The sequence below is a fragment of the Periplaneta americana genome, chromosome 6 (genome assembly GCF_040183065.1).
Source record: "Periplaneta americana isolate PAMFEO1 chromosome 6, P.americana_PAMFEO1_priV1, whole genome shotgun sequence".
Lineage (NCBI taxonomy): Eukaryota > Metazoa > Arthropoda > Insecta > Blattodea > Blattidae > Periplaneta > Periplaneta americana.
The window spans coordinates 16178492-16192111 of NC_091122.1; the positions used below are offsets into that span (position 1 = coordinate 16178492).

General features: G+C 36.2%; 2 protein-coding genes across 5 annotated transcripts in view; one reads left to right on the forward strand and one right to left on the reverse strand.

Annotated features, from left to right (window-relative positions):
* The window catches only part of Rpp25 (ribonuclease P protein subunit Rpp25), a 366206-nt gene that overhangs the window by 165163 nt on the left and 187423 nt on the right, over positions 1–13620 (forward strand). The window lies entirely within an intron of this gene.
* The window catches only part of LOC138701056 (aromatic-L-amino-acid decarboxylase-like), a 170141-nt gene that overhangs the window by 34510 nt on the left and 122011 nt on the right, over positions 1–13620 (reverse strand). The window contains exon 9 of the mRNA XM_069827604.1: positions 8359–8565. Within this exon, the coding sequence (XP_069683705.1) occupies positions 8359–8565 (207 nt within the window). The remainder of the gene's footprint in view (positions 1–8358; positions 8566–13620) is intronic.

Below are 13620 nucleotides of genomic sequence, written 5' to 3' on the forward strand. Positions count from 1 at the left end.
CGAAGGGCGAAAACGTTTGCTTAATTTTAATTTTTTTTTTTTTGTAGAGTACACAATGATCACTTACATGGGCAAGTGTCATTGACTTTTATATTTGTGATATGTCAATTAGACTGAATTAATAAAACAATATTATATTATATTTTATGTTCGACCATGCCGAAATGTAGTAATTATACACCTGGTAGCAGACCTTTAATGGATGTCATTAAAGTACACCTACTCATTAAAGGTCAGGTCTTTCAGCCAATGACGACTCAGGTTACAACTGTTCAGCCAATGACAGGTCAGCTTTCTACCGTTATAAAACCGCAAGTATCGATTATTCTCGGATATGCAATCGAAAGAGAATTAGCGAAAAGTCACGGAGGCTGGAAATCCAATACTGTCGCAGAAGGTTATGTTCTGTTACTATAATAATTAGCGTTAATTGTAAATAATATTCAAATAAATTCAACTTGTCATCTCGTTTTTCAATGTCTAATTTAATTTCAATGTTATCTCTGTAGGTTCTTATGGCCTAGTAAGGTCAATGTGGACATCTGTTCCTCGGAAAAAATCAATACTTTCGCGTCTGCGCACATCTCACAACACACGGGACATTGCTAAAAAATTAATAATATCAAGTTAGAAATATGGTCGAGCATAAAAAGTCGTATGAACTCGCCTATAATGGTAATTAAGAAGCTCGTATGAAAATTATGAAACTCGCTTGCGCTCGTTTCATAAATATCCATACTCACTTCTTCATTACCTTCATTATAGGCTCGTTGCATAATGTACTAATATTATATTATATTATATTATATCATGCAAATATATTATCGTTGACATAAAGTTCATATTTTAGATAGACTTGGAGATTTGTTACAAGTGGTTGTTTATATGCAAATGTATTGTCGTTGTTGAGCATTGGTCTTAAGTGGTATGACTGATAGGCCACGACTATCAGAGCCATCTTGAGCTTGTTGGACCCATGTCCAAGCAGTCGAAACACCTACTCGCGTACCGGAACACACAGATAGCTCCACTCTGGTGCACGCCGGTCATCGAGGAACGAAGTGTGCGCACTAACCCTTTGCCCCCTTATACATAACCACCCAACCATGTCGTAGTAAAATTCTGCGATACAGCCTACCCCGATCTCTTCTTCTTCTTCTTCTTCTTCTTCTTCTTCTTCTTCTTCTTTTTCTTCTCTAAGCTATAGGCCAGTCATGTCAATTGATGCCCATAGGAGCAAGCGCGCGCTTTAGAGCCCAGGAGAGCCTGAGCGCTTGACAGCGGAAAGGAAAGAGACAGACGAAAGAGGTAGTATATGCCGCTTGGTCGAGCTATATTCAGGGATGGCCAGCACTGATTCAATGGATGAAGGGAAGAGAACTTATTAACACTGTATCCATGTTAATTTTCAGATTTGTCTGAGAAGTATAAGTGCATTCTAAGAATGTAAGTTTTAATTTTAATGTTCATTTTTCACAAGTTTGATTTTTTTTAATCAAAAGAAATATTTTCTCAATTTTTTTTTATAGAAAAGTGAAATTTTCAAATATAGGCCTATTTATTTAGGAGCCTTACAGAATGTTTTCGTAAATCTAATATACCGTTAGTACGTATTACTGAAGATAGTGTATTGAAAATTTCACTTTCTTTATGAATGATTTTTTTCATCCATTTAGTAGAGTATAGTTGTACTACTATGGAATTTAAGTGAATATTCCTTCTTAACTCTTTATTATGTTATTAACATTTAAAACAAACTGCAATATTAAGAAACTGGTATTAGTACTTTTGTTTTACAGACAATATAGATAATAGCAAACAGAAAGACGGCAAAATCATAGAATTTCAAATGGTTACTGTAAAACCATAAGCCACGGCGAGATGCTAATGTTATTAATAGTTACGTCATGAACCAAGGTACTTGTATGACAACGCCCAATAACGTGTCCACACCTGTGGAGTAATGGTCAGCGCGCCTGGCCGCGAAACCAGGTGGCCCGAGTTCGAATCCCGGTCGGGGCAAGTTACCTGGTTGAGGTTTTTTCCGGGGTTATCTCTCAACCCAATACGAGCAAATACTGGATAACTTTCGGTGCTGGACCCCGGACTCATTTCACCGGCATTATCATCTTCATTTCATTCAGACGCTAAGTAACCTGAGATGTTGATACAGCGTCGTAAAATAACCCAATAACATCACCTGCCCTCGTTACTGGCATGAGGATGCCAAAGTTGCGTATAAAATTAGCCGTGCTGCGCGATCTCTCTCGGTAATATCTCTGCATCGAGAGCAGCTACAGACCTGTGCGACCACTCGTTTGATTTGTAATCGCGAGTTCTGCAATATTAAAGTGATAATAGATACTTACGATATACTTATAATGAAAAAATTGTTTTGAGCTGAAAGTAATTTCGGAATGTCGCTAGAGAAATTACAGGGCTATTGCATGTCCTTCCTTAATTACTTCCCTTGACATAGACTCATATTCTGCATTTTGTAAAGCGAAACAAAAATAAAACATTTAAACCAACATGACTGTAATTTCATTTTCGAAACCGGGTGACGTAGCCTACCGGTGTATTCTTGAGACAACGCAGAATATTATTTTTATTTTTCGGATATACGTAAAAGGTATTTCCCTAATGTGTGTTTATGTTATGACCCAAGCGTGCAGTTTTATTATATGCATATCTGAATCAAAATCAAAGCAGGTGTGCATCGCTGCATAGCCAAGGTTCATGATGCATATTAACGGAAATTTACTCAGGGAGTTCAGTGAACAAAGTACGAAATACGTCACAGAGGCACGATATGAGAATTGTGTAGTTGACAATTAGAGATGCAATGTTAAGTGGAATCTGTCACGGCAGTGACGTTGACGTAAGAATTTCGAAATTATCTCCTTTTCCTCTCTGGGTCAATATTCGTCACACTCCTTAACGGTGTCGACAGACACAAGTTGCGAGTTTAGTCTTCGGTAAGATCACGACTGACGCAGGTCCAAGAAGCTGGGACTTCCTATAATATGTGGTTAGCCTTGAATAAAAATATTCCTACACCTGCCTTATGAATTGTGTATGTAGCCTTGAAAATATGGAGATTTTTAAAACCTCTTATTTTATGACACTGTATCAACGCTAGATTATTTAACTTTGGTGAAATAGGAGATAATGTCTAGATGTCTAGAATCCGAGGATTTTTCAAGGAATGACCTGACAGTAATCTTACTGTTGTGACAAGCTTCGGAAAAAACTCAGTCTGGCAATAAACCGAAGCGGAACTCGAACCCACATCTGAGTGCAGCTTCGATGCACGAGTCCAGTTCGCCAACACCCGAGCTAAGCCTGTTAACTATAGTCTAATGGTATTTGTTGCTCTTGTCGTGCGAGTGAAAAGTGCTCGCGAGCACGAACGTTTCGGAGGTGCTTTTTTCAATTCAAATTCGTTGTAAGATCCGGAACTAATAGTATTCCTATCCGTCCATTATAATACCTTAGAGCCGTGTTCATAGACATTCTTAGCTCGGGCTTTCGGTGGATGATCAGCGAACTAACGTTTTTCGTATTCATAAACGAGTGTCAGCGATATAATATGATATGAATCCTGTTTAGCACGCTCGTAGCCCGGGCTAGCGAAATGTCTATGAATAGCACCCTTAGGAACCTGACAGGCCATGTATTATTTCATAGTGTAGAACCCTTCTCAATTCAGTGTGGACTTAATCAGAAAAATCAAGATTATCCACGAAAATATTATGACTCCTCGTACTGAACTTCAGTTTATAGATCTCCAGTCCTCCTTAGCGCTGAAATATTTGTTTCAAAAGGAGAAATTAATATCCTTTGGGGAATAAAAGATAATAAGTTTTTCTCTCAAATGTCTAGCTATATTCCGGACAACCTACCTATGCGAAAAAAAATTTCTCACTCAAAAGAACAAAGCAAGATCACGAATAACTAATTCACATCTGCAGGACTGTTTACGTGTAAGCTATAAGCGACTTCTCCTTAGTCGTAATTGAAATTGTGATTCAAGTTCAAGGATAGTATTACCCAGGTGAATGTTTTCAAAATGCATTATGTTTATTTGTTTATTGATTTATTTTTTGTTTGTTTATTTCTTTATTTATTTATTCTTATAAGCGTATTAAACCTATTCCATTTCATGGTGCTCGCTCACTTAGTATTACATGTGGGGGGGTGCTCACAATCTTCAAAGGGTTGAGAGTCCCTGGTCCAAACGATTGAGATATACTGTACGTGGATCTTCAAATGAAGTCCAAAATCATGTAATAAAGTTTTCCATACTTTAAAGTTTTTTTTTTTTTTTTTTTTTCCACTTTAATGTTTTTTAACGATACCGTATCAACTTCGAGAAGTAAAGTTGGTGGGATTAGTGATAGCGAAATGATATTTGGCGAGATAAGACCACGAAATTATTTGACATTTGACTTACAGTAGGGAGAAACCTCGGGAAAAAATATTAGGTAGTCCTTGCAGGATTAGACCCCAAGCCCATGCCCAGCTTCCGTGCACGAGAGCAACTCTCTGATTCCTGAGATATGGTTCAAAGTATTGGAATGTACGTGCATTTTATAATAAAATTGGAATCAAATAACTGTGATGTTTTACATAATCTTTTTAGACAGCCATTTATAAAAATAATTCTTTTAACGCTAGGCAAGTGTCCTAAAAATTGACAATCATATGATAGCTTGCGAAAAGTACTTTTAACACTAGTGCGAAAAGTATTTTTAACACAGACTTTCAAGTGTTTCAATCGTCAATTGTTTCCCACTAGATGTCACACGACAGCTTTCACAACCGATCAGTAAAGCGGTTCGAACAGTGTTAAACTTTTAAAAATGTATCTGTGTTTGGTTAAAAATATACAGAAATTAAATAAATTGCTTCAAGAATTAATTGATGTATAATTAGTTTTTTTTAAACAACCTTCACAATTTACAGGCTACCATTAAAGACAATGTAAAAATAACAAAGTTTTCAATAAAAGAAAAGAAAAGGAAACCATAATTAAATTTTTGAAGGAAATTTATGTTAAGTAAATAAGTTTATTTGCGAAAGATTTTTCAGAAAGTATAGAGATGTATCAAAACAATTAAGAATTTATTAAATGTAATTATACAAAACGTAGTGGTTACCCAGATTTGAACCGGAGACCTCTTGGTCCACAGTCCAACAGTCCATCTACCACCGAGCTACGACATCACCTTCTTTTAATAAAGTTTGGCTGTTAGAATGAAGGGAATATAGCAGTGGAGAAAGGGGAGGAATTCTCTACACCGGCACGGACTTTGTGTAGAAATAGCGTACGGCAAAATGTTAAAAATGATTTTTCTTACTCTTAGGGTTTGCTGCGGTCTCCTTTCGCAAACATCCGTACTCACAAAATAAAATGTAATTTTTAACATTGCTAGATTATGACTGTATAAATTGCGTATCTATCGTTGATGAGATTGTTGATAGCGAGATGGTATTTATCGAAATTAGATCAAGAGTTCGCTACGGGACTACCTGATATTTCTCTTACATTTACTTAAAGCCTCAGAGAAAGAAAAACATTTTAAGTAATCAATCTGAGCAGAATTGGAACCCACGCCTGATCGAGTATGCGTCGAGCTCTCTAACCTCTGAGCTACGACGATGGTCCGGAAGTGTTGGGGCGTGCGTGAATGTTTGTAATACGAAGTCTGAAGTCATGTAATTATAGTGTTTTACATTTTAAAGTAATTTTTCATTTTAATTGACATTTGAATTTTACAACTTTGCCAGATACAGCAGAACATGTATTTAATGTTTAATTGAGGAAGTTATGTATGGATGATAATAGTGATTAGGACAACGTGATTCATGCGTGTGTAATTATGATTTATGCTTTTCCTTTGTTACAACTTTGTCATATTTTGTTTTTTATTTTTACACTAATCTATTCCTGTGATAATACAGGATTACGCATTTCAAAATTGTGCGTTGTTGTAGTAATTTCCTATGTGATACGAAGGCATTCACACACACATTTCTCAAATAATAAAATGTATTGATCTGGTGATTTGTCATAAATCAATTTATTGTCAGTGAAAATAAGTATATTTCAAACTTGAAAGAGTGTTCTTGAACCTATAGCAACCTTTCCCCTTTTTAAAAGTATGTATTATAAAGTTCAGGAAGTGGGGAATAGAATAAAACACAAATAAAATATAGAACGCAATCATCCAAACTAAATGTAAAATAATAGCATTTGATTTCTATTATTGTGAAATGCATTGTGGAGTATTTGTTTCTTGGTAGAGATCTTTTTATGGGAGTTTTATAATAAATTATTATTATTTTCATTATTATCATCTCTTGCGATGGCTGAGTTATAAGATCTTCAGCCTCTCCCGCAGGCGGTCTGCGTTCTAGTCCTGGTCAGGCCTGTCATTTTTCATTTGAAAACTGTATCGTGACACTTTTGGCGGACAGGGTCGGAGTTGGGGTTTTTCTCGGGCTTCTCCCGTTTCCCTAAGATATCATTTTGCAGCAATTTCCAATGGTCGGCCGGTCTAGGGACGAGTGGGGTTGGTTTCTCTAAACCTGGATACTCAGGAACCTTAGTGTAGTCAGCCGGTGTGGGTTGGGAAATTTTTCTAACTGGATGATAAATGTAACAACTTCTAGAACATACGCTGAGTCTTATGAACCCTATACATTATTATTATTATTGTTATTATTATTATTATTGTTTTTATTTTTTTTATTTTAGTGGGTTATTTTACGACGCTTTATTAACAGCTTAGGTTATTTAGCGTCTGAATGAGATGAAGGTGATAATGCTGGTGAAATGAGTCCGGGGTCCAACACCGAAAGTTACCCAGCATTTGCTCATATTGGGTTGAGGGAAAACCCCGGAAAAAACCTCAACCAGGTAACTTGTCCCGACCGGGAATCGCACTCGAGCGACCTGGTTTCGCGGCTAGACGTGCTAACCGTTACTCCATAGGTGTATTATTGTTACCATTATGATCATTAAAATATATATTTAATGTAGGGTATGAAATTGCACTTTAAACATTACGCTTTATATTTAATTTTTGTGAATTAAACAGTACTGTCGGCAATGAACCTTCGGGTTCCTTAAAAGCCATTTGTAAGTAAACAGTATTGTAGGGCCTATTACGATTTTGAAATCTATCTCAATGCATATAATTAATAGGCCTAATAATCAAAGACACCAAATAGCCTATATGTATATAGCGTATGTAAATTTTCTTTATATTTGTAATGCTTTTTGTACTTTATGATTGCGTTGTATTATTATTATTATTATTAATATTATTATTATTATTATTATTATTATTATTATTATTATTATTAAAACTGTTTCGTGTCATACAATAGTTTTCTTCATCCAAAACAATTGTTTTCCATAATGTTCTATCAGCTGCAACCTCTTTTGTCAGTGCATGTCGATCTATAATCCACCGGACATTATCCCTTCATTTTCATCTTGGTCTTCTTCTTCTTATTATTCTTCTTCCCTCTACCTGCCATTTTAAAATATTTCTTGTTGGCCTCTGTCTCTACTGCAGCTTTGAGGATTTCCTTGATCAAACTTTACCATGCTAGGCAGTGGATTGGAATTACTGTACAATCGTTTGTTACATTGTATGTTTTATAATGATTGTTTTCTTTCTTTTCAGGTAAGTGTTCAACTTTAATAATGCGGTTCATTTTTGTGCCGTGCATGTTACCTGAATTGGGACAAATTCGTAAGTTCGGAGACATTTTAAGACTCTAAGTAAATAAGGATCTAAGGTCATTTTCAATCTTTCAAGGAAAATGAGTCATAATTCATAATGTACGTTGAAACTATTAGCACATACACGTCCTACAATATATGAACACCTAATAAGACGAAAAAGGAACGAATCTGAACTTCGATTCTTAGGTACATACATTTTTATTCCAGTAAAAACGCAATTAACGAATATGGTATTTAGCTCGTTGTTTGCTTCAAGTCTTCATTTTATTTTAATGTTCGTTATGAAAATTATGTCATCAACAATAAAATATGGATGAAAACATTTTCATTTATTGTATTTTTCAGTTTACAAAGTAGGAAGTATTTTTATGATCCAAAATTTGATTTCAGTATTCATTAATATATTTTTGAAGAATAGTTGGACATGAAAAAAATGTGGAACGAGATGAAAATGTTGGCAACTTGTAGAATTGGATGGAAACGTTTCACCGACGCCTTGTGGTCAGGAACTGATATGATGATGATGCCTATCGTATATTTTCATAGAGAAATGATGCAAAGTGATGACGAACATATTTGTTCCGTTGGTGACTCACCTTGACTTCGTTGCAGACCTCGAACCTCTTGTCCAGGCGGACCAGCCCCTCGAACCGCTTTGCGAGGTGAATGTGGTGCCGTATATACTTCTGCAAACCGGAGATGCCGTAGTTTCGGATCACGAACCACAGTTTGAGCGACCTGAACCGTCTGCTGAGCGGCACTCCCCAATGCCTGTAGTCTATCGCTGCGTGAGAGTAGCCATGCTGAAAGCAGAAAGTGAACTAGCATTAGTTAGCCGAACATTGATAACCCGGATTCGAGTCCCGGGGAGTCCAAGTTGAATTTGTGGTAGACAAAGACGATGCTGGTGGTAGATTATCGCTGAATAATCCCGTTTCCTTTACCTATTTCTCCATTAATCTTCATCATGCGATGCTTTGTAGTTCGCCTCCTATGGCGCACCGAAGACAACGCCATATCGGCTGCAAAAAGAGCTACAGCTTCGGTGCGTCACTTCTAGATCTGGATGCCTTTGTGAATAACGCAGTAGGCCTACCCGTCATTGGAAAGGGAAGCCTATCAGTAATTTATAATTATTATAAAAGTGTTTTCAGAGTCGATTTACATGATTTTCTTTTAAATGTGTCATGTGAAACTCCGTAATTACCCCGATGTTACGATGTTAAGCGAGGAAGACAACTACACCTTTTCTAGGTTATTTCAGATTGCATCATTTGTATATCAGATAAATCAAATGTATTTCAAGAAACACCATTTTTTTATCAGATGAGTCAAATGTATTTCAGAAAGTATCAATTGTTTATCAGTTCAGTCAATTGTATTTCAGAAAGGGCCAGCTGTATTTCAGTTCAATCAATTGTATTTCAGAAAGGGCCAGCTGTATTTCAGTTCAGTCAATTGTATTTCAGAAAGGGCCAGCTGTATTTCAGTTCACTCAATTGTATTTCAGAAAGGGCCAGCTGTATTTCAATTCAGTCAATTGTATTTCAGAAAGGGCCAGCTGTATTTCAGTTCAGTCAATTATATTTCAGAAAGGGCCAGCTGTATTTCAGTTCAGTCAATTGTATTTCAGAAAGGGCCAGCTGTATTTCAGTTCAGTCAATTGTATTTCAGAAAGGGCCAGCTGTATTTCAGTTCAGTCAATTGTATTTCAGAAAGGGCCAGCTGTATTTCAGTTCAGTCAATTGTATTTCAGAAAGGGCCAGTTGTATTTCAATTCAGTCAATTGTATTTCAGGAAGGGCCAGCTGTATTTCAGTTCAGTCAATTGTATTTCAGAAAGAGCCAGCTGTATTTCAGTTCAGTCAATTGTATTTCAGAAAGGGCCAGCTGTATTTCAGTTCAGTCAATTGTATTTCAGAAATCCTCATTTGTATTTCAGATAATTGCATAATGAAATAACACTTTAATGCAGGCACTAATTTCTTAATACATTGATGTTTAGACCCGACTGTAAAATTTGTCCAGTTGGCACTTCCAAATACCTTTTTAAGAATAACATCTCATCCGATAAAACAAACATCAAACTTTATAAAGTTACTGTATTCAGATACCCGTACTTTGTGGTCCAGTGAAGCACCACAGTGACATTTTTTACATTCAACAGATCTTGAAGCACCGACGTAGCTCAGTCGGCTGAGGTGCTTACTTCCCTGTTTGAAGTTGCGGTCGGACGTGGATTCGATTCCCACTTAGGCTGATAACCTGTTGGATTTTTCCGAGGTTTTCCCCAATTGTAAGGCAAATGTTAGGTAATCTGTGGTGAAACTTCGGCCTCATCTCGAAAAATACCACCTCACTATCACCAATCCCATGGACGCTAAATAACCTAGTAGTTGGTACAGCGTCGTAAAATAACCAACTAAAAAAAATCTTGAAAATAGCAAATTGTAGGTTCATACTAGGATACCTCCCTCAAAGAAGATTGTATATCACATTTGTATGATTTTAACAGAAAATAGAAAAAAATTGTTAGTTCTTTGATGTACAACCTTATACCACCAGAAACTCACCATTGTCAAAAATGTGATATATAACCTTCTTTGAGGGAGGTTTTCACTTATTAAATGAATTTGCTCTTGCTGAATTACAAATGACGCTTTCTGAAATATGAATGTTTTCTGAAATGCAAATGACACTTTCTGAAATGTAATTGATTAATCTGAAATACAAATGATGCTTTCTGAAATTAAATTGACCAGTTCTGAAATAGTTGTGGAAAAAGTGTAGCACAGTTACATGTTGTGATTCAAACGTAAAAAGAACGATACAATTTGCCTGGAAACGCCCTTATGCGGTAGGGGATTCATTTACGTACTATGAAACTGCGATAATGGAACTCCCGGTTTACTTCTCTTTCGAAGGAAGCCATGATTGGATCATTTTCTTTCGTTTGTTTGAAGGGTACGAGTTAAACCCTGTGAAACAACAGTCTATGATTGACGTTTTAGAGGTATTTGCGTGTTGTTGTTACGGAATTGTGTGCGTTGCTATGTTATCGCTTAATAACGTTGTTGATGTTTGCAGTTTGCCACAGATTTACACAAATTAATACATAAATTAGCTGGAGTGGGGCTGTAACTGGCTAGTAAATCTTCTGTGTAGTGTTGTGACGTTACACAGTCGAAATCATATTGTTGAGACGTTTTGGTCACTGATTCTAAGCTGCTCCGCACTAGTATAGAAATATCGAATACCGTTATGCTCTAAATTCCTGCGTTGACTGACATAAGATTCGTTAAGTTATAAGAGCAACGTTTTCAGATGCAATACTCGTATGCTGAGGAATTGTAAATGCATTGCAGAACAAGGCCAGCAGTTCGAGTAGGTATTGTAAAATGAGTGTAGTTTCAGCAGTAACCGCTTAAATATTTATAAATAAATAAATAAACGTATCACGTTATTAAAATTAATCAATACAGACTTACGATAAGTGGCTCCTTTTTTAAAACTTAATAGAAAAGTCTAAGATAAACTAGTGATAACGTTCCTTTCTCACCCATTAAAACGCTCAATTGCCTCTTTTCAATAATAAAGGTACAGATACGTATTTTACCTTAGGGGTGTAGAAGTTCCATACTTAAACTTGCGTTGAAATCTCCTAAAAAAGAATTGTTCTGCCATAGTTTAGATTTACGATTTAAATGACGGGTTGCATAAAACAGCAAAGTAAGTGGTAATTGATTATTGTAGCTATATAACTTACATGTTTTTTTACTTGGTTATTTAACGACGCTGTATTAACTACGAGGTTATTTAGCGTCGATGAGATTGGTGGTAGCGAGATGGTATTTGGCGAGATGAGGCCGAGGATTCGCCATAGGTTACCTGGCATTTACCTTACGGTTGGGGAATACCTCGGAAAAAACCCAACCAGGTAATCAGCCCAAGCGGGGATCGAACCCGCACCCGAGCGCAACTTCAGACCGGCAGGCAAGCGCTTTAACCGACTGAGCCACGCCTGTGGCTACTTACATGTTAAATTCGTATTTTGTAAATAGAAAAATAATTTTAGAAGCTATTAAAATAGCTATTTGTATCAATTAAAGACGTGTATTTGAATTATACCGTGCAATTTATAAATTCGTTTGAATACAGTAGTTTTTAGATTCTGAAACAATGTTTTGTGGGTCTTCATTGCTATTATTTAATAGAATTCTAAATAATATATTTTGTGTGTTCAGTTCGACGATGGATAAAAACTTGCGTGTTTGCTACCGTATCTCCACAAGGCAAGCGCTACTCCCCGATACGCAGCAGCGGCTGCGCGAAACAACGCATGAAATTAATGCTGTTTAGGGGGCCACACGTATTGTATCCACTCTAGATCGCGGCTAAAGATTCGCGTAGATTTGACCTTGGCTTCAGTAAGTTATGTAAATTTCATTAATAATGCTGGGTTTCGTAAGAATGAGCCACAGAGCACATCAGACGGTGCCAAATTAGCGTGATCAAGTGGAATGTGTCAAGGCAAATGAAATGGTAGAGCAACCTGATAATACCCTTTACCGCATCACCGAGCAGGTCTTGATTTCGAAGAACAAAGATTTAAGTATTATGTTGGGCGTACCGAACCAACAGGTAGCCCTCTTGTACCGAACACTGTACTCTTAGAAAAAATTGCAAAGGTTGAGGATCTGCATGAAAAAAATACAAGTTCCGTGGGCAAGAGGAGACTGCCTGGCATGTAATCTAGTGCATTTATTTTCAACCGGGGCGCCGCGTCCCTTTACGGCAGTCTTGCGATGGTGACTAATATTTGTGGGCGAGAGCTATTTTCTGCCCGCAGCGCGCGCGCGGAGCTCTTTTACCTGTAAACATTGCTAAAGGATGTACAGATCTTAGAACACCAGCGCATCATGACGGAACGGAAGCGCTTAAAGCTTTCAAGGAAGAGTGGAAGATACAATATTTATGCTTCGAACATGGTGATGAAGTCCAGTGTTTGTGTAAAAAAAATATCATTTGCAAAAAAAAAAAAAAAAAGCAACATGAAACGGCATTATGAGACACAATATGAAACAAATATAGGCATTATTCAGGAGAAGAGAGAAATAAATTGATTTCGGAATTGACATCGAAGATAAATTAATTTACGTTTGGGTCAGTAGATTGTATCTAGATTTCTTTTATTTCTTTATTTTAAATGTATTGTTGAAGTTTTATTTGTTGCTTGTTTCTGGATATTTACTTTTATTAGACTACGTGTTTCTTTAATTTAGAAATAATATTTTATCTTCGATTGCACTTTAACTTATACTATTACTAAGCTCAAAAAGCCAATTCACTTTTATTCCAATAACTATTTTCAAGATTTTGAGCAATTATGAACTAAACATTTTGAAAACTTTGATGCAAGGAGCTTTTTTTTAGTAACGTCAATATAAAATATACTTAAAAATATAATTTCAAAACTATTAGACCTAATTGCACCAAATTTTGTACAGATATTATTATAGATCTGTTTATATAGTTTAAATTTCACAAATTTTTGGCTTAAAAGTGTGGAAGTTTTAAAAGTCATACATATCCCCTTAAATGATTGACCCCAAAAAAATTACGATGGCTCTCAATATCTTAATTTAATCAATTTGTTTTTTTGTGTTACGTGCAGCTCACAAATCACTCTAAAAACTCATTACATAATCATGACTGGAGAGTAAGGACTACATTTTCACAATCATTCAATCAATATTGTCGTTATTATTTTTTCAACAGATACTCAAAAGTAGTTAGAGATCACACACGTCGAGCAGGTAGACCAATGAAGTGAAGTATTTACATAATAAATAATTGCTT